General features: G+C 39.6%; 1 protein-coding gene across 1 annotated transcript in view; it reads right to left on the reverse strand.

The window, feature by feature from the left end:
- Nucleotides 1-14,575, reverse strand: part of LOC104523658 (serine/threonine-protein phosphatase 6 regulatory ankyrin repeat subunit B) — a 75,217-nt gene extending 60,642 nt beyond the window's left edge. The window contains exons 1-2 of the mRNA XM_029084580.1: nt 14,495-14,575; nt 5,463-5,541 (exon numbers count right to left, since the gene is read on the reverse strand). Of these exons, the coding sequence (XP_028940413.1) occupies nt 5,463-5,541; nt 14,495-14,530 (115 nt within the window). The 5' untranslated portion in view covers nt 14,531-14,575. The remainder of the gene's footprint in view (nt 1-5,462; nt 5,542-14,494) is intronic.
- Between the last annotated feature and the right edge of the window lie 7,288 nt (nt 14,576-21,863).

Genomic DNA, 21,863 nt, shown 5'->3' on the forward strand with positions numbered 1-21,863 from the left:
AGTTCATCTCACAACACTCCCTCAAGGTCACCCAGAAATTCAAGGTCCCTCCTTCTCTCCAGACCAAGTACCTTAACCATGTTTCAAAGCAATTCCTACAACAGTCCGTTAATTCATCTGTGTTTATAAGGACAAGAGGGCTGATAACACATTCAAATTGGTGGGTTTTGTGTCCTTCATAGTACAATCTTCCTTGAAAAGTAAGCTCCTTTAAAGATTTCCCTTAACATCTTTCCAGGTAGCCAAAGCACCCACACACCCCATAAACTATTCACTTTTTTAAAAGCCTTTTCAGAGAAGACCCTTTTCTCAACCCCATCCCCTGAACTCTGCCCTCGGAGGTGCTCATACTCATGGGCCTGAAGGAAAGGCTTGACTGTTGGATTTGCTCTGTGAGGCTGAAGCAGACAACATAATATATAACATTACAGATAAAATCAACAGAGAGAAAACTTTCTGTAATCCACTCTCCTTTAATATGGCTCTTTTGTGATCTTTGCCATCTTTCACTCTTAAATTTTTCTGCCAAAAGAGGAAATAAATCTGAAATTGTCTCTGTTCTTTTGAGATCTGAAATAAACAACCCGATGCTGGCTTTCAGGAATAAAGTTAACATCTCTTTATCCTGACCAAAGTTCAATTTTCCATCCAGCACATCTGCCAAATCCACAGGTCTCCAATAAATCTGGATTCTTCAATCTAATTCTCTGAAATTAGGGATGGTCAACAGAGGAAGGAAATTCTACTCTTTAACCTATTAATGACATTATTAACATGCGCCTTTCCAACTCCTGCTCTGAGACACAGCAATGAACACACTAAAATATAAGGAATGCACCCTATGGTCCACCACACACACAGAGACACACAATACAAAGCAAAGATCAGAGGAGGGCCACCAGGATGATCCGAGGGCTGGAGCACCTCTCCTATGAAGACAGGCTGAAAGAGTTGGGGCTGTTCAGCCTGGAAAAGAGAAGGCTCCAGGGAGATCTTATAGCTGCTTTCCAATACCTGAAGGGGGCCTACAAGAAAGCTGGGAAAGGACTTTTCATAAGGGCAATTAATGACAAAACAAGGAGAAATGGGTTTAAACTGAAAGAGGGTAGGTTTAGATTAGATATTAGGAAGAAGTTTTTCACTGTGAGGGTGGTCAGACACTGGAACAGGTTCCCCAAGGAAGTTGTTGGTGCCCCCTCCCTGGAAGTGTTTAAGGCCAGGCTGGATGAGGCTTTGAGCAACCTGATCTAGTGGAAGGTGTCCCTGCTGATGGCAGGGGGATTGGAACTAGATGATCTTTAAGGTCCCTTCCAATCCAAACCATTCTATGATTCTATGATTCTATCAGCACAAATGAAATATAACAGAAGAGTGGCACCAGCTGATAGACAGAACTGGGACCCACAACATGAGAGGAACATGATACCATGCTAGATGTGAATACAGGAACTGAAGAGCCTGAGAACACCTACATGGCAGAAACAGGAGTTCAGGCAGGATCTCCTCAGAGGCAAGTCCAAGTCACTTGCTAGGGAGGGACGTGGCCTGGCAATCCCACCAGGTGAGAGCACACAGGCCCTGGTCACTCATAAAGGAGAGACAAGATAGTCCTGAGACATCCTCCAAACTTTCACCCAATGGTGATGCTCCTAATCCCCAAGGACAGGAATCTCAAAGCCATGGGAAAGGCAGAGAGAAAGCTGCCTCTCCAGCTCACCTAGTCTTTAGCTTGAGTAAAGGAGGAAGCCCTAGACATGGGTTCAAGTTACACAGTGCCTTCCCCTGCTGCCTACACAACAGGGATGGCCCAGAACACGCTGCGCATGTGACAGTCTCACTTCCAAATCTATGTGGCAGAGCTTACCAGGAATCCTTCCAAAGCATGCTGGGCTTTGTCCTTTTCTTCAGCTATTGTGCAATTTATGAAGGACGGATGTCAATATTGCATGCACGCCCCCAGCGCATAAACTTCTTGCCAAGAAGCTCAGAGCCTTCTGAAACAGTAAGGCATGGTAATATGGCCAAGATTGCAAGCTCCTGGGTGGGGAACAAGGGGTAAGGGACTGAGCTCAAACATTATGCCCTCGGGCACCAGCTCAAAGCCCAGGAAGGGAAGAGGCACTAGCACAGATTAAAATGGAGCTTGTATCTGCCCAGACAGTTCTTCTTGCGCATCCATGACTGAGTCATCATACAGAGCTTCATTTATGCAAGATGGTTACCCTGGTTCTTCTCCTTCTTGACAGAAAAGAGATGAAGGAGAAGTTCTTAAAGCTCTATGCTTTCATGTAGCCTGGAAAAACAAAACCATACAGCACGTTTCCCCAGTTTGAACCATATGATTATGAATCAGACCTTTGAGGTGGTGTAAATCTACCTAGCTCTGACATTTAATGGGCCGGGGTGATTCATACCAGTTGAGGGATCTGGCACTCTCTCTCCTGTATCAATTCCAAACAGACTCAATTTCATTGGCTACCTAGAAGATCATTTCTGGTCTGTCTCCAACCACCTGGGAAGAAGTTTTATTCATTAGACACTACATTTATTTGTGCTGCCACCAGTTCACGGACCACAAATATCAGAATGTGCATATTTCATTTAATTTCTCTCCTGAGCCCTGTACAAAATGCAATGGGTTGCTACTCCTCCTAGCTTCTACTCATGCTGAGAATATTATTGTTTGATGCCAAAAGCAATTATTTTTGTGCTTTCCCTCTGTAAAAACACCTTCTCATTTTAAGACAGATAAAGTTTTTCTGCTTATGTAACTAAATGTTGTGATCAGATTAATCTTTTATGAAACATTTTTACTAATACAGTTTACAGAATGAAGAAGGGAAGCAAAGGGAAGATGTTGCTATTGTCTTTGTAGCCTTCTTCATGAAGAGATCTCAATAACAGAGGTGTTTATAACGATGCATAAATATGCTCCTCCAAACCTGCTCTGGGATACAAGTACTGATGCTCATCATGAGTAATGATACTTCAGAGATTAAAGTACAATGCATAGCTAGAATATGCAACACAAAATTAATTTTGACTCATACTGAGCTAGTTGGGAAAGTTTCACACAGTTCCTGCAGAATGAACCCCAGCACAAATCCACTGACAAAAAGTCAATTTTTAAAAGCCCACATTATAAGTTTTTCACACTCACTTGGATATAGAAAAAAACCCCAACATATATCACCTGCATTTTATGTTGTTGACCAGACAAACCCTATAGCCCATGGATGACATTTTGGCAGTGAGGTGCTGGAACTAGGTGTCCCAGAAGAACATTAAAAAAAACCTCCTTCCCTCATTAGGAATGCGATAGAAAATAAGAATGTTCACCAGGACTTTTTTTGACACTACTGGGATTCAGGGGAGAAATAGGTAGAACTGCTTCACCATTCTCTTCATGTGGATATTGCCTGTGGCCGTTACTTACAAAACTTGGAAAAAGGCATTGCTCTTGCACCACAATGGAACAAGAGTATGTGACAAACAACTCACACTGCAAGAACACTTGCATAGATGAAGTTTATTAACTCTTATCTCCCAGTGAAGAAAAGCATGTTTGCATTTAGTGTATTGAAAACTCATCCAAACATATCCTGTCAGCAGAGGAATGTTCATTTAAATTGCTCTGCTAGCACCAGGGTTAGAGTAGAAAGTTCTGATGTATGTCCAACTAGTTAGACTCATTAAGCAATTAGACAACTTAAAATGCCCCCAAAAATCTATAGAGGAAAGGCATAGCTACAGCAGCCTGAATTCTCATTTTCTGCCTTCTCCAGGTGCGGTTAGGCTGCTAACCAAAGAAATATGTTTGTGTGATCTGCATGCATGCATTAGCAGTCTGATCTAACTGAAATTGGCTGGCGCTCTAAGCATGGGGCTGGATCAGGCAACCTCTAGAAATCCCTTCTGGCCTGATTTATTCTAGGATTCAAGTTGTAAATTAGAAGGCACTTTGCAATTACAGGACTGATAGTTCTGAAATAACTTTCTAAAAATATATGCAACTCGTTTGAAGAGGCAATCTAATAATGTGTGAAACCAATCGTATAGCAAGGTTGCTTGCAAAGTGTTAAGACGTTTGTACCATAAGGTTCCTCTCAATCCCACATTCTAAGGGTAAAGCTTATGCTGGTTTAAGAGTTCTCCAGTTTAGAAAAAACGCTGCCTTAGAAATCTGCAAGCACATCCAGGAGTTTGCCTTTAATTATGTGTACTTCTTGAGATACATCTGTTTTACGCTTTGTTCTGACATATTTTGATCATGTTTTTTGTCACTACAGCAGTTTGGAATTTATTTTGGGTTCCTCCCCCCCTCCCCCCCCCCCACAGCGCTTCTGAAAAGGTAGGTTAGCATTATATTCCTACTAGGAGCTGAGGAAAAAAGTCCAGAGAAAGATAAATCTGCAGAGTCAGCATGAGGGATTAAAACGGCTCTTAGTTCAATGTTCAGACTGTACTTCAGTCTTATGTCACACTCACATACAATAAACAGAGGCATTTTGAGCATCTATGGCCAAACCTCTATCAGGCTCCTTGCATACGCATATGAACTGTTGCTTCTGTTCATGATTTCTTATTCTAAGACATTAGATGACAACATACAGGATGAGCTTTTTGGCAATGCCCCAACAAAGCATTTAAACTAATATATAAAAAGATGAATGCTTTTTAAGGGAGAATGTAAGCATTTACAAATAATGTTTAATATACTTTGGTTTTGACTAAAGTATCTTAAGGTAGTGTACAAATATAAAATATATATTGTGTATGCACACATACATACCTTTCTACCCTAAAAACATACAATATTTAGACAAACTTTTTTTTTTAAAAAACAAATTTATCTTTTTTTTAGGGACTACCCACCAAAAGATCACACATTTCAAAAATATATTTGTTAGTATAGATCAGTTCCAAAAAACACCAGTTGTTCTACCTCTAATTTGCAAGTTCTTGGCTTTGCATTTGTTTAGATACATCCTACTGCACAGTTTCTATTCTCCAAATCAACTTCCTAACTCTTAGAATCATGTTTCTAATTAAAATATCACTTACAATTCATTCAAACTCATTCATAACTTTTTTGCTATTATTCCATAATATTTTCTGCTTAACAGAAATTCTTGGCTTGTGCTTCAGGACATGAGCCCACATTTCAAATATGCACTTCGTCAAGTTTCTGAATCCACAAATATTGTCAGTTTGAATGCTTTACAAGTTTTTTAAAACTAGCTGCTTTTTTAATTAATTCCACTCGGTCACGGTACATGTTTTATAATTGAATCACCAAATTTAAATATATTTTCTAACCTTGCAACAACTGCAACCAGCTCTATGAAACTCAGAAATAGGCACTGCCCAAAGCTCACTTATATATGCTTTGCTGGGTATTCCTTGTAGCTTTAAAATTAGCTAATTTGCCAGTTAATAAACAGTGAGGGAGACTACCTTACCTGACAAAATGAGAAGCTCAATGATGTCTGCATCTCCCAAGAACGATGCAACATGAAGAGGAGTTCGTTTCTCAGCATCCTACAAAACCATAGATTGTCCAGTTATAAAACATGATCAATAACTGCAATAATGTTGAAGAGCAATGGATTTGTATATAACTTTTATTTTTCTATGTGTATTTCTGTTTATAATTAGAAATGCAAATCTCAACCAGTGAAATAACAAAATTCAAGGTCTGAACAACACATTTATTCCCAATAACGCTCAACTTTTTAATAACTTGGTTCCACCAGATGTTGCAGAGACACCATCTTTACTCTGATATCCTGTTTACAGGTAGATCAAATCAAATCAAATCAAATCAAATCAAATCTAAAATGAGGAAAGGCACCATCCTTGGGTCTCTTTCAGAAACATTTTCCTCTCTAAGTATCGCAGCGACATAATTCAGATGCTTCTAGACATCAGACTCTGTAATGCAGTTTGCATCAACAATGTAAAACCAGACTCTTCAGAAGGGTATCTCTGGAGAATAGTCTGGAACCAGGACCAAGGACAAGATGCAGTCCTCCTAGTCTAGAAAGGTTCTTGTCCACCATTTAGCCTGGTTGCCTACAGCAGCCCAAAATGGGCTCATACACCTCGACTGACCTTTAAACACAAATACAGAAAATATTACCAATCAGGCCTGTGTCTTTAAATTTAGAATTGCTAATAATCATATATACAACTTCTGAAATACATCTACTTTTATTTTATTTCTGTGATTTTCAGCCTTAGGCAGTCACATTTTCAAGATTTTCTTTTCTAACTTCAAGGAGTGTAAATACAGTGTTTACAAAAACCCCTTTCCTTTATTGCTTTATTCAGATGATTCCAGAACACAGGACTTTAAAATAAACTGCTAAACATTATAATATGAGCAACAAAATTCACAAGAACTGCTAATACTGATAATCATGCTATTCGACCCTTGTTTCCAGTCCTAAATGTATTTAATTTTGGTTTCTTATCCATTAATACAAAATTGTAAGAGACTTGTCAATCAAACTTACCAAATTACAACCTACTACCATTAAACACTGGAAGCTGTTAACAGATTCAACACCTCCTGCAAATGATACTAACACAGAAACCCTACTAGTATTTACACTCTCTCCCTGAAACATATCTCTGAGCCTGTCAAGTAAAGTATCAACTTTTAACATGACCAAGAGATCATCAACCACAAGCTGTTTTGGACTATCTTCAAAGTACGCTTTGGATGTGGACAAATTAGTGTGGCAGAACCATTTGTCATGTGAATGCTGAAAACTGTTTCCCAGCACTGAGAGGCACAGAGCCACTGGTCACCAAAATAAGTTACATCTAATTTTTATACTTGTAGGTTTTTTCAAACATACATGATGTATGTAGTCCTCGAATTTTGCTGCAGTGGGTTTCAATCTTACATATTGGACACGCACATAAAACACTCAAAAGACAGATTAAGTGACATCCCGCTTATCACAGGTCAAAGGGAAAGATACCTCCTGAACTTCACCTCACATCACAGGTAAATTAAACCAATATTAAGCAGTGTCCGTCCAGTAGTGTCTGCTCAGGAACCAAAATCACAAGCTGGATTCTCCCATGTGTTCAGTTCTGAAGACACAACTCACCACTGACTAGCATTTACAGGCTATGTGGGTGCACACGAGCCCTTTCATAAGCATTGCTTCATACTACCTATCCTAAGGCTATCCATGGCAAAAATACAGTAAGACTGATTGAACATTTGTACAAAAATTGAATCAGTTTTATTTCTTTTTTTCAGCTTGCTCATTTTAATACATGAATCTCTCTTTAGCACAGCGCAGGATTTGTAACAGTTATCACACCTGTCAGTGACAAATTTTGCGGCAGCTTCTTGCAACATAGCCAGGTTTGGCAACAGAACAGAGCAGATTGAAGCTGAATGCTAACAAGACCAAGCAATTTTCTCTATCAAGAAACCAAGGCTATTCAGTGCTTTATTGATTATAAGCAATATTTTATACTGTAAATCTGTTTGGAATTTGATTACTGAGGGAGAAAAAGGACATGAAATAGAAAAACAGCATTTTTATCCTGTAACAGGAATAACTCTCTAAGTATTCTCAGCTTTCACTTTTTAAAATCAATGCAAAATCCTATAAAATTAAGTCAGAATCAAGTCTTTAGAGAAAGATAGGTTTAGTCACACAACAGAATTTAACCCTAAAATTTCTCCATTTACCACAACCAGGCACAAATCAGAGTTCAACGTCACACAAGCTAGCAGACAATAACACCCAATGTGTGGTATAGAAAATTCAAAACACACAGAAGAGCCCTATAGGCAATGTTTTCAGGAGTTGGGTGGAGAGAAGTCTGCACACAATGCATGCAGCTGAGTGTACAGCTGAGCAACTCAACTGAGGAACATCCTCAAGTTCCTGTTTACACTCTGCACAAGCCTGACACAGAAACAGATGAACCGAGGCGTCCAACCACACTCCTTGCGTCCTCCTCAAAGCTGTGTCCCACTTCAACACGACTGCCATGCGCCGTCGTCTTTTCAGCTACAGATGTCCTTGTGGCATGATGGTAGTAGAACTAATATAAATAAGTAAATTAATAATGATCTAAATACTGAAGGCTACAGAGAGGGAGGAATAAAAAGAAAATTTGTTGTTTCAGGGAAAGATCTGGCAATACCCCAAACCAGAACATAAATTATCAAGGCAAGGAAAGGAGGTGAGGGGAAGAAATGATAACAGGATTACAAATAGAATTAAGACAAATAATCAGACCTGCTTCAAAAGTGCAGTTCTCAGAGGAACAAAAGGTCAGTAAGAGACAGAGGATAAACTGAACAATGGCTACAAAGTCATGCTGAGATGAGATAAACACTCTCTCCCCAAAACTGTATCAGTGACTTATATCAGTTCACAGAAAAGGTGATGCTGCATTTGAACACTACCTGTACACTTTTTGTTTTAAAAAGTACAGATAAAGGAAATCAAGGATTTAACAAACAGGCAATCGAGGACAGAAGGCCTCAGCAAGAAAAACACTCAACACATGCTTAAACTGTTCAAGTGATCACAGTGACACTGATAAGGTCCTTCACAGGCTTAAAGTTAGGCTAGTCCTTAAGTGCTTTATTGGATCAGAGCCCCAGAGTACACAAAGATTAGCAGAACGGTGGCTCAGATGAATCATATCAGCACATGTAAAATATTCAGGCACATTAAGAAAAAGGCCAACAGTTTCTCCTCAACACAGCCTATATCTCAAAATACATAATGGACTTGAACTTTTTTATCAACTGCAGCTGCTCAGATCAGATGTTTGGGACTACAAAGAGTTAATTACTATTAAAATATAAGTGCAACTGCTACAGAAAATAAATGCCTGTATCCTCTTTTTGTCACCAAACTGCCTGAGCAGCCAACAGGAATAGTTTAGCACAGAAGGAAGCATCACAGAAACCGAGTTAATGAAGTTTCTCTAATAAGAAGTGTTTGGATTCCCACCACCTCCAAGTGGCCAGCAATCTGCCAGGGTGGCAGAATAAACTAAATTATATTAGTGGCACATGAACAGCTACAGCTTCCATTGATGCAAGGCTAAACAAAACAACAACAGAAACAAACCTGCTCATTAACTATGTTTAGATCTGAGCATACCTATTTAAACAGCACAAATAGCTGGTACCATTAAAAAACTCAAACATTCAGGTACAATTTGACTTCAGGAAAATTAAATATTGGGAACTGGTTAGGAACTACTGAAGAGGCTAAAAGCAAATGAGCAGCTTCTTCTTGGGCTAATTAGAACCATTCGGAGCCAAAAGCTGATACTGTGCAAAGAAAATCTCTGCTGCTTCAGGATTTCCTCCCTCTCACAGACTCTTTTATTAAAGCCTGTAATTCACAAAGCAAATCAAAATGCTTAACTGTGAGCACCAGCTGGTAGGTGAAAGTCAAGCTGTGTACTTTATGCCTGGTGCTTTTTCTCCTCCTATTACCAAGCACAGAAGTTCCTGTCTCAAACTGCAGATCCTGGTTCCAGCACCTCTTCTTCCACAAGTCCTCAGTTTAGCCTCGGAAACAAAGATTTTTCTGGACTGAGTCTTTAATTGCCAAGTGCCCATAAGTGGAAGAGGCAAATACTTTGATCTTCTAGAGACAAAATTATTTTCCCTCTCTTGTCCATCTAACACTTTCCTTCCATGTGGCTGACAGTAGCTTTCATGCTAGAAAAAGTTAACTTTTAAAATTAGTTACTAATCCTAGATTGAGACTATAAAAACTGTTAACCTAAACTAATGGAAATATTTTAATGTTTATAGCAGTGAGTTTCCAATGTAAGGTTCAAAAGTTAGAGTTAAACAATTCCTCCATTTTCATAAATGCAATATTGACCCTGGTGGGGGTTGATGGCATGGAGCATACATCACTCACGAGTTGATGGGAAAAGCAGATTTAGAAAGTTCATGTATTTCAGGCTGACACTGCTGCCTTTGGAGAAAATAAAGCAGCTACAACAAAACCCTGCCATGAGCTTTTAATGGCCTACACATCCTTAACTGTCTCAAACGTTTTGAGGACAACAGTAACACGAGTCACCAGCACAGATAGGTATTAGATAGATCGATAAAACTTAGTATCCCCTAGTACACTAGCATGCTGTACAAAGCAACTCTCAATATTTCAGACACTTAGTAATCTCCAGCAGATTCTTCTTCACAGTTCAAATATCTTCTTTATAAAATATAAAAAATTCTATTTCTTTTCTAAAAGAAAAAAATATTTATTCTAAACCAGAGTCACGCTAGTTTTCTTGTATCACAAACATCAATGCAATTTTATTATTCAGTTTCCTTACATTCCTGAGAACTGTTCATAATTTCCTTCTGTAGGAAAAGAAAACATTCTCTAGGACTTCCCACTTAAATTAACAGCCTATCGAACAGCACTACTAGAAGCTAAATACCCACTGAAAACACAGCTATTAGCCTGCACCAAACTGACATACTGTGTCAAAGCAAAAGGCTTCCAAAGTTCTTTAATAAATCCTCCAGAATGCTTTCCAGCACAGCAAAACTACATCTAGAAGAGGCACATTTACTTCCAGGATAGTTTAATTCTCCTGTGAGACTCCACAGTGCCAAAAGGAAAAATCACCATTCCTCGGATGAGAACAGAGATGAGGGTCTGGTTCCCAAGACTGCTGAAAAACCACATGATGGTCTCTCTTAGACCCAAGTCAAACATGTCACTCCAAACTGAATTACAAGCTGTTTTTCACGTTAGCCATCTCAAGCATAGAAAGCCTTTCAGACTCACAATCCTAAATGTGCACACACTTGTACCCCAAGCACTCATACCATTTCAAAAAGCATGCTTAGCTATACTCCAGACATATACAGAACTTTTGTGTGTGTGTGAAGACCTGGATAAAGTCTGAATCTTCCTAACAAAGGCAGTCGGGCAAATCTATGCTTTACCAAGTAGGATGAGAAAAAGACGTAATAAACATCCATGCCTCCCCACAAGGACTTCCTTCTTGCCTTCCTTCACCTGTAATAAACCACCCTCTAAATACATGTTCCTGCATGTCAGGCCTTGCAATTTCTGCTGGTGCCACTGCCCATTCTTCTGCAGACCTGTTCCAAAGCTAGAAATGGGCAGGTGATGCCAAGGGTCACTACACCTCGACATGGCTCAAACCCATAAGGAGTTACTGCAGCCCACTTAGGTCTGCTGGCTCTGCAGCTCTGCTTTAATGAAAACAAGACAAATTCAGCTAAACCATTACCTCCTTCTAACCTGTCTCATTTTGGCATAAGTGGGGGAGCATTTGCACAAGCAGCTCTTGACACCAACAAGCAGCGAGAAGCAGCAGCTTCTCCAGCTGGCAGAGCGCCGATGTAGATCAAGCCCAGAGGGCAGCATCGGCACTCATGCCCCAACACCAGAAATAGAAGCAATTAAGTTTTGGGAAAGCAGATGTTGCCTTCAACACTCTCACTGATTGAGGGTGTGTGTGTGTGTATTATTTACTTTCCTAAAAATATTAATGCAATAGAAGATATTTGAGGGAAATCAAAGTTTTCCATAGATTTTGGGTTTAGGAAAGAAAAAAAGCAGCATAAGTGGATAAAGAGTAAAAATGGAGGAAAAAAAATATCTGGTTTGGCTTGCAAACATCTCATCATTTATGGGGAAGAATATTGGAAGGGTTTTTTGCCTTTTTTGATTGACCTTGGAATTTTTGAAGGGAAACTAAACTGGAAGACTGTGATTAAAATGAAAATTTTACAGAAAGGATTATGGTTTACTAGAAAATCATGACATTACACATAAGAAATGGACTCCGCAGATGTAGGGTGCTGCATAGCTGCATGAATTACACATCCCAGCTAACCAGAGGTTACCACTGGATCCAGAATAAACCCTAGATTCTGGGGGTCATTCCCTCACACTCTTCCCAAAGTAAAAAATCACATCCCAAAATCCCCACCTACACAGCACGATCACCCTGAAACTTCTAAATTTACCAAAAGGCAAGTGTAGAGGACTATCTACCCGAAACCAGTCTGGTGGTCTAGATGGTCAGACCCAATATCCCAAATGCCCTGGGAAAACCGACCGCTGAACATTGCCCACAGGCAGACCACATTTCCCACGGAAACAGGGAGCATTCAACACTCAGTGGTAGGGAAATGCTCACTGCTAGCCAAGTATAATGCTGTCCATGCCCTCAGGGTACAAAAGTAGCATCACATTCCCCAAAGCACAGCTAGGGACTGGAGAGGTCAAAGTGACCATCACAGTGACAGAATGAACTAAACACCCACTTCTAAGCCTAACAGTTACAGCTTTCACTTTGTGGCAAAACAGAAGTCACAATTAGAGCAGCACCCAGAACGCAGCCATTTCCATCAACATACATTTCCCAGCTTGGAAAGATACTAACTATTTTAGCAGATAAAAAAAAAGTACCCTTCTAAAATTCTGATGTGCTCCAAACTCTTTCCTCTGAGATTAATTGTCTCTTAGGAAACATGCATATACATCCCTAATTTTGCATAGTTTCTCCGTGTGCCTTTTTCTTCTGCCTTCCAAATACCTCTCTTGTTGCAGACTCCAAAAAGCAATTTTCAAAACTTCAGAAATCCCCAAAGCTTGCTGCAAAAACAGAGTTTTCTTTTATTTCCCTGTCCTACCTATATTTGAACTATTCCAATATTAACACAGCTAGCCAAAACAATCAACAAAGGGCAAATCGCTGCCAACCAGTGTCAGAGTTTCCTCTCACGTGAGCAACCAAGCACTAGAGAAACACTAACATGGAAGCAATTAAGAACACCATTAAAACAGAAATGTAAGCGTGTGGTGCAAATTGCCAGCTCAGAGCACAAGGGAGGAAAACGCTATCTTTTGATCTCTCTTTAGTGACACTGCAAGCATTTGACACTTGTCTGCAATCACTACCCAGAACACAATCTTCAGAATTTGTGTTGATCGGTATTTTTCTAATTATTCTGAAGAACAGCTTTGTTTTTGCTCCTGACAAAATAGCTGTTCAGGCAAAATGTTCTTGAATGGACTTTCAGCATCTTAAACAGGATTCTGGACAAGACCATTCAAGTTCAATGGCTTTTTCTATTAAGTATGATGGTACTCATCTATAAAATACATATTCTTCATTTAACATCACACCTGACAGTTGAGAGCATCTCCCTAGCAACTATCACTACCACACTTGTAGCCAAAGGATATAAAAACATTTGAGAAGCCTACAACAACTTCACACAGGAAATGCTATTTTGAAAAAATCAACATGAAATGCAGATGAAATGTCAGGACTGTCATGTTCACCTAGGGCAGTTGGGTTTTTTTTGGTTGGTTGGGTTGGGTTTTTTCTTTCTTTTTTTAAGACCACCGCAGAAAATAAATAGGGAGGAAACTCAAGGGAGATGATGCTTTAAGCAAGTACTTTTAGGAACTTATTTCAAGAAAATAAACAGGCATTGATAAACACAAGGTCATCTTTGATCACATTCCCAATTTAAAAAAACAGCAAGCCTTTCCTTCTACTTAACAGCAAAGAGAGCGGAGGTCCAGTTAACCAGATCTGTAGGATCACTTCTCCAGTCCCTTCCTGCAGGTTGAACCAGATGGTTGGACCCCACTGCCTGCAAAAGCTGCAGTGCAACTACACCAGCAAACTGCTGGAGTTTATGAATAAACTGATGGCTTTATGTCAGAGAAAGACATGAAAAAATGGAAGGTTGATTCCAAAGTCCAGGAAACACCTGGAAATCACTGTTCTGCTTCTGCTTTATATTCTCACCACTTTCAGAGGCCACAGACTGTAGTCAAGACTGGCAGGGTTCATTTCTAATAGTACAGATTTAAGTTAAAAGCAAAAAAACTCCCCAACTTCTGAAAAAAGACCAAGTTCAAATGCAGAAAGTTTTTTTCACTGCCAAAACACTTAACTACTACTTGTTTACAGCTGGTTACCATTGTCCTGGCTACAATAAGCCAATCTGCAGAACAGCAATTCCTTTGTGGGCAAATCGTGGCCAAGATACTACTTCGTTACTCTCACTGCTGAGACCTATAGTGAGGCTTTATTTCAAGTAGTCAAACGCTGAGTAACAGCTCCTGATCTGCAAAGACTCTTCATAAAAGGAAACTCTACAGAGAGTAAAAATATGCAGCTTTCAGCTGTTTTCATTCATTTTCTCAGTAAGAGAGAAAACAATGTCCCTGACTGACCTGTGCATTTGGAATAATTACCATACGCTTAGAAAATTTAAAGTCACCTGCTGGAGATAATTATATTTCAGACTACTAATTAGGATTCCCCTGAAGCCCCAAATCTCTAACTTCCAAATAATTTCCATTCTGTTACATGTTAATTACGAAGGATATGATTAATACTGTTATTGTAACAGTTCATAAATATGGTGCTTACGTATCACAGGCATATAACATGCCAAGTCACATACCAAGGCGTTGACATCCTCAGTTTTGTAGATTAACATCCGTATCTCTTCTGGATCACCACTAAAAATCGCTTGGACCAGTGGCGGCTGGAAAAATAAACAGAAGAAGCAGCATTACAGGTTTGTTTCTTTTCTGTTTAAAGGGAGAGCATATTATTCCTGTTAACATTTACTAATGCTGCCCACAGACATTATATGACCCCAGTAACAAATCCCCAAGAGTATCTCATCAGTAAGAACTATTAGTTTGCTTGAGGATAAACTGAAACCATGAGTATGTTTGTACGTATAATGAGCATGTGTGTGCACAAACAGGGACCCCCATTAGAATGGCAACTTTTGTCAACAACATGCAATTAGCCCAGATGTTCTCCCTGGCATGTCTGGGGAAAACTAATTACATCAGATATTGCTGCGTTCTTGCTGTTGGCACCGATTAATGGTCATGCAATACACATTTAGAAACAGAACATTATGCAGATAATGAATTTCTGGGCAATTGCTAAACATCTTGTATCTTTTTTACTGAATAAATATGCGACGAGCACAGTTAATTTTAACCACCCAAGAAGTGAAATAATTATCTTATTGTTTCAAGTCTGTTATTATGCTATTATGAATCAGAATGTATAAATAAATAATCAGGCATACGGGAGAAACAATATGCCATGCTCATTCCTCTGGCAATGCTAGAGTCACTGCCCGTCAGTGGGAGAGAGCGCTGCATACGCTCAGCTCCTCTGTTACACGTCCAGAGCTGGAAATTTCAGTCCTTCTGCCTAGGTTTGCTCTGGAAGCACAGGAGCAAACACCTGAGTTATTAACCAGTCTGGCAGAACGCAGCCTGCTGAATTAAAACAAAAAAAAACAAACCGACCAAACAAACAATAAAACCCCCTCCCCTCCTTGCTGCTGAAGACTCAGGAAAAGAAGGGGACAAATGACAAAGCTACCTATCTCCTGAAGCACGTATCTGAAAGAGGAGGCACCCCTTTTTCACCATCACCCCTCCTGAAGGCAGTGTGGACCACCCCCAAGCTTGCTGCCCACCTCCAGGTTGCCTCATGGTCCTACTAGTAAAAAAAGAGTTTGTGGTGCCATGCAATCAGCAGAATCTAAAATAACCGTGCAAAATGGAAGCGTGCACAACTACTTAAGCACATAAAATCATAACAGCTCTTAAGACTCTGCAGAATTTAACTATCTTGTAAACAGGTTATCTCAAAATTCACAAACAAGCAGGAAGAACAGAGAAAATGCCATTTTTCCCCAATTTTTTCACTGCAAAATTCATTATATTCAAACACGGAAAATCCATCTCCAAGTTGATGGTGTCTATTTTAAGACATATTAATCCCTTATGTCCTTGAGAAAGAATCACACTGGAATTTCATTCTTGCCACTCCTTCGATGGAAAACAGACTAAAGCAGCATCTTTTATCACAACTGTCTGCAGTCGTACATATTGTAGTGGATGTTTGAAAAAGAAAGAAAAACAAATGCATTTCACTTGGACCAGTTAGCATGCTTCCTTCCCAGCCCATGTCAGAAGGGTCACAGACTATTCCCCACCGGAGGATGCAAACGTCAGACCTCAGTCTGTTCCCTTCTCCCTCATCTGCCAAACTCAAACAAACCAGAATTTAGTTAAGAGTGAGATGGTCTTATTTCTGCATTTTTCTCTACCAAAAGAAATAACTTAAAGCTATTCTCTAATCTTATGCCCACTAGCATGCCAATAAAAATTAGTATTTCCTAGACTTAGCACAAACCCAACACTAACAGCTCTGAACCAGTGAATGTTTATGAAATTACAATGCTCACGCCAAAATATTTCTATTTCATGTACATTTATCATAATATTTAAATAACAAAATAAACAGGAAAGCAGAGAACTCCTTAATTTTAAGCTGAACATCAACACAACACAGTGGCCTAGCAACAAATACCCTCAGCAGCTCAGATTAATCCATCTCTGAACCCACTTGCAGGTACACCCGGCACCCAACAAAAGGTGTCAGCCAGGCTCTGCTGACATGTAAGATGAGACTTCAGACAGAGGTACCATCACCAAGAGAAAAACTCAGTGAACTTCAAATATATTGGATTCTTTAAAATTTTAAAGTTCAAATACTGTTACAGGTGACGTTTTTCTTTTAATAGAGAGAGAGTAAAGCACTGTGCATTGTTACATTAAGAAAAAGAGGAAAGCCTACAATAAGACAGTTGGACTCCTCTTTCCTCTGCCAGAATTGACACACTCGGCTTTACAGGAAATGCTTGAACTTTTTAATTAGCATCAGATACTTAACACAGAAAGTGGATTGAGAATAATACTGTGTCCTTTAGACCTGTAACACACATAAGATCCTCATCTCAATTTTTGTCCACAGTCATGTAGTTCCTTATATCAAACCTCAGTATTTGTTGTGCCTCCAAAGCAGGTTGTAAGTCTCCCCACACTGCTAATATACCAACCTTTGCTGATAGAAGATAGCTGCCACGTGCCCATTTGCAAGGGTCTTAGTCCTTCAGCCCTTTTTTCCATGAGATTTACTTTTTATAAATTGATTACAATAGAATCTATCACTGCTAAATGTAACAGCAAGAGACAGAAATAACAGAGAATGATCAGAGTCTGTGAATGGGAAAGAACAAATAAAACCAGTACAGGTTAATAACGATCTTGAGCCACCACTGTGCAGCCTTCTCCAACTGGTCATTTTTCTAATTTACTACTTCATTATTTTACTTCATTTTCAAAGGTATTAGTTTTAAAGTGAGAAACACATTATTGTTAAAGAATTTTTTCTACATATGAAGACATGTTTCTGTGTGAGATACAGTCATGTATAATGACCTGTTTAGGAAAAATATGAGAAGTACGTTGTAGCGTTGTTGCTGCAATTTGAGGTCAGAGCTGAGAATGTGCATCCGCATCCATCAGCATGATGGAAAAAGTATCGCTCCACTCAGCAGCTGACAGCGATGAAACGGAGCTTCTGCAGTGAAGTACGTGTTGATGATGGACATCCAATGACCTGAACAGATTACTTTCTTGATCTTCAGTGATAACTATGTTCGTGCATGAATGACTTCAATTTTAAATATTTTTATTTTTTTTAATATCCCTGAAGGATAAATAATTATACTTCCCAATTATCAAAGAAGGATACAGTACATTTTTGGAAATAATTTCTAAAGCCTTTGAGAGCATCATTAACAGGTTATTTCATTAACAGAAATATTTTGCTTTAAAATTCTTCAAATTCAGAAATTGTTAAAAACTCAGACTGAAGAAAAAAAAACAACAAAAAGAAATCACAGAGCAGGTTATGTATAACTATTATTAGAATTAAGCAGATTTTGCACTCTAAGAGTGCAGATTTTGGAATGATGAACAACTGTTTCATCAGCTCTGCTCTCTGGAGTTTCTAAATTCTTAAAGAGGGTTTCAGTTGAGAGTGTCCACTTTTTTTTCCTCAAAATATACACCAGCAGCTAACAAAAACCTTTTCATGTTATTTTTTCTACAGAGTTACTATTATAAGTACAAAACTCATCAAGTTTTATTAGAGTGTTCTTTACTTTGTGCTGTAACAAGCATTATAGTAAAAATACAATTTTATCCAGACATCTTCCAATGTTGGAACATATCCCTGTCTTTACTGCATGTGGGGCAATCACAAGCTGGACTTCATCAGGTAAAATTAGCTCATTGAACTAAAGGCACAGCTATTATTTCAGCAATGGAGAGCTTAAACCCACTGGGAAGAACATCCTGTGGCTCAGCTGGTATGCACAGCACCAACAAACCACACCAGCAGAAAAGAATTCGGCCTTGGGAAATTCTCCCCTGAAGATCTGACAGTACAGAGGAAAGCTGAGATTACCACCAAGCGGTGTTCACAGGTCCCTGAATCCCAAAAGAGCTGAAACATTTAAGTGGACTCTCTCAAGTATCATTTTAAGTACTCTGTCTGAAGTGAGTGCTGAAGCTCCTACCAAACCAGTAAGTATTTTCATCAAGTAACTGTGATGCATATTAAATATTTTGTCTTGATTTTAGATATACTGACTCGCTAACAAGGACTTATTTAAGCCAGATTTTAATTTGACAGGACCTTGAGGCAGATAGGGAAAGGATGATAGATTCCCATGCTGGTTTGATATAATATACTATCATTTGCTCTTGTGAGTGAAAAGAAGTTATATATTGATTCTTTACTTGTTCAAATTGCATTACATCAAGCTGCTGGACTAAATACTTGGATATGTCCTTGTACTCATTTCTCTTTAACTGGCAAGACAATGTAGCAAGACACATAATCATTTGAAAGTGGTATTGATTTTGTCAATGTTTTGCCAAACACCTCTTTTTTTCTGCAGGTACTCCCATTAATCAAGATTACAAGGTTGTCTGCAATGTCATATCACGTACATCTATTTCCTTCCACTGGTCACAGCACACACACTACTCGCTTCCTGATTTTAATTTAGGACTTTCTATTCCTACACAACACATGAATATCTGAAATGCTGTTTTAACTTGTAAGTCTGCGTGAGTGAACAGTCATAAACTGGATTTCTCTTCATTTTTAGAGTGCATTTCTCTGATGCTTAGTATTTATGCAGTTCCATGTACAGAAATTATTTAACACTAACCATTTTTTAACAGGCTTTGCAGTCTATTTCACATGCATCCATGGTTAGCCTCTTACGGTGTTTTAGAAATTAATTAGGAAGTTTACTCTTAATTTGTTATTATTTCAAAGATTGTGTTTCTGTTATTGGAATTTCTATATACTGGTTTCTGACAGCAAAGTACTTTCACAGAACTGGTATTTGGAGAAGAATGTCCTTGGATGGTTGCTAAGGGGTGTTTCAGAGCAATTACAGATTTTTACTGAGTGACTCCTAAGGAAGACTTGTCCAAGCTACTGAAAGGTCAGTGGAGAGAATCAAAGCAGTGAATAGGGTGTAGTGGTCCTCTGGAAGCACTATGGCAAACTGACAGCATTGTTAAGCGAGCAAATGTACATGCCAAGGACATTTATACCGAGCAGATCAATAAATATCCTGTACACTCCAATATTTCTAACATGGCAGAAAAAATGTTTTTCAATTAATTTAATTCTATCTTCTTACGTCTTTCTGTTTTTTGCAGACTAGACCAATTATTGATAAGAACTGCACATAATCCACTGCAGAAAGGACAGCATGTATGCCTATATATTGCTACTTATTTCAATTTGTTCCACTGTATTTCCATGCTCAAGGACCAACAAACTTGCATGACACACAGAGGTATTCAACAGAACGCAAATCAACACTCCTGAAAGTAAGAAAATCTCTGGGTAGACGGTTCTTACAAACTCCAAGAGCTCTTCGTACTGTTTTTAAGCAACTGTTTAAAGGACACAAAAAACCTGTGCTCTGGCCCTTTCCCCAGACCAATGGCTTTGTAACTCACTGCCACACTGTGCTCTAAGTTGCTTAGAGGGATGGGCTGGGCATTTAAGCTCCATTGCAAGAAGTGTCAGTTTTTCCTGCAATGGCTCCCCATTTCTCTCTGTCATTTAAAACAGCCTCTTTCTATTTAGCTTCTCCAAAACCTCATCCTTCAGACCATAAAAAGGACTTCAGCATCAATGGTGCAGGGCACACAGGAAACATACTCCGGGAGCAGCAGAAAACTGATTACTGCTTCATTTGCTGTTATTCTCGTCTGAGATTAGGAAAAAATGTACATATAAAGTGCAACTAGAGCACATATTTAGCATCAAGAGCAACTTTGTACCTAAATTTTTTAAAGAAAGAGGAACTGGAGGGGAGTGTCTGTATTTGCTTGGACAACCCAGCATTTCCTGAACCTGCCCACAGACTCAGTGCCTGAGAGACCATCCCTCTGATCTGTTGATTCAAATGGTGAATGGCAACTTCATCAACACACAAGGAAGTGCTCAGTGACCAAATGCAAAAATACTCCAGTGCACACCTCTGGGTACTGGTATGGTCTAACCCTAAGGGACAGGTACTGAAGGGCATCAACAGCATCAGGCGAGGATGTCTGCAAAGACGTTCAGTGTGTTACAAATAATGCTGGGTTTGTACTCAGTGCTTTCTCCCTGCTCCCAAACATTAGTTAAATGCTCGGTAACGCATAAGTGGTTCCAGATTTTAAATAATTGTCCACAAATGTCTGAATATTCATGTTATGCTGACATGGTCTGTAGGTAGTTCCCACTTAGGCATGCACTCAGCCTTCCGCATAGTGGTTTCCCAAATGAAGACTTGAGTATTTCCAGAAATATTTGTTGCAGAAATAGTTGGAATATGGTTGATTCTAACATGATCATCAGATATTGCTATTGCTGGTGACATTCATAAAATCTGAGTTTAATCATTAGTATACATTGCTAACTGGATGACAATGAATCGCAAGCTACCAAACAGCTACAGAAACAGAGCAGCTCCAGCCTTCCTCTGCTGGACAGCCGGGTGGCTTGTGCAGACTGCGAAGCCTCGGGGCAGCGTGGCCCAGGGGAGGGCCCGTGTCCTGGGAGGACCTCCACCCCGCCTGGTCGAGTCTGGCCAGGTGCCGGGTATCCAGTACTCACCAGGTTTAGAGGCTGGAAATTCAGGCCCAACAAAACACCTTTCTGCATCTTGAGGATGGAAAAATCAAATCATTTAGGTGAATAAGTGTATTTTCCAAAACTACAAGTTCTCCCTCATTACAGCAATTGTACACCACTAGGAGAAGGGAAAAAAGTATGATCAGTGGCAAAGGATTGAAACAGTAGCAATAAAAATGCTTGAAACAAGATTGTCTGATGACAAGCTGAAAAACACCTTCCACTAAGGCTCTTGTTTTGAATACTGCTTACACTATGTTTGGAAAAGGACAATCTGAACTGCTTAGAGCATGGCTTGACCCTGAAAAGGGGCTGTCACAACACACTCTGCATCGCCCGCTTTCCCCTTCGTACCAGTTAGGCCTTTGCAATGGCAAACTGAGCTTGGGACTGGAAACACAGGCTGGGCTCCCACAGGCTTCCTGGCTCCCTGCTCCCAGCCAGCAGAACCCTGGCACCTTTCACTTAGACTCCACTCGCAAAACTCCACATCTCCAGCCAGACGGAGAAGATAACAGATCTGATTCTATAATTAAATATAATCACAATTAATCATTTAGTAAGTGATGTGCAAACCAGAATATACTTCACTTTCCCAAAAGCATGCTGCTTGTGAAGTAATGAGAATAAATCTGCTTCACCTCTCTGCCTCCCCGCCAACCCCTGTGCCCTCTGATTCTGGTCCTCTCTGTGCCTGGCCCGTCCCCGTCCTCTACTCGCCTTCTCCAAGAGAT

The sequence above is a fragment of the Antrostomus carolinensis genome, unplaced genomic scaffold, assembly GCF_000700745.2.
Source record: "Antrostomus carolinensis isolate BGI_N321 unplaced genomic scaffold, ASM70074v2 scaffold11944, whole genome shotgun sequence".
NCBI classification, from domain to species: domain Eukaryota; kingdom Metazoa; phylum Chordata; class Aves; order Caprimulgiformes; family Caprimulgidae; genus Antrostomus; species Antrostomus carolinensis.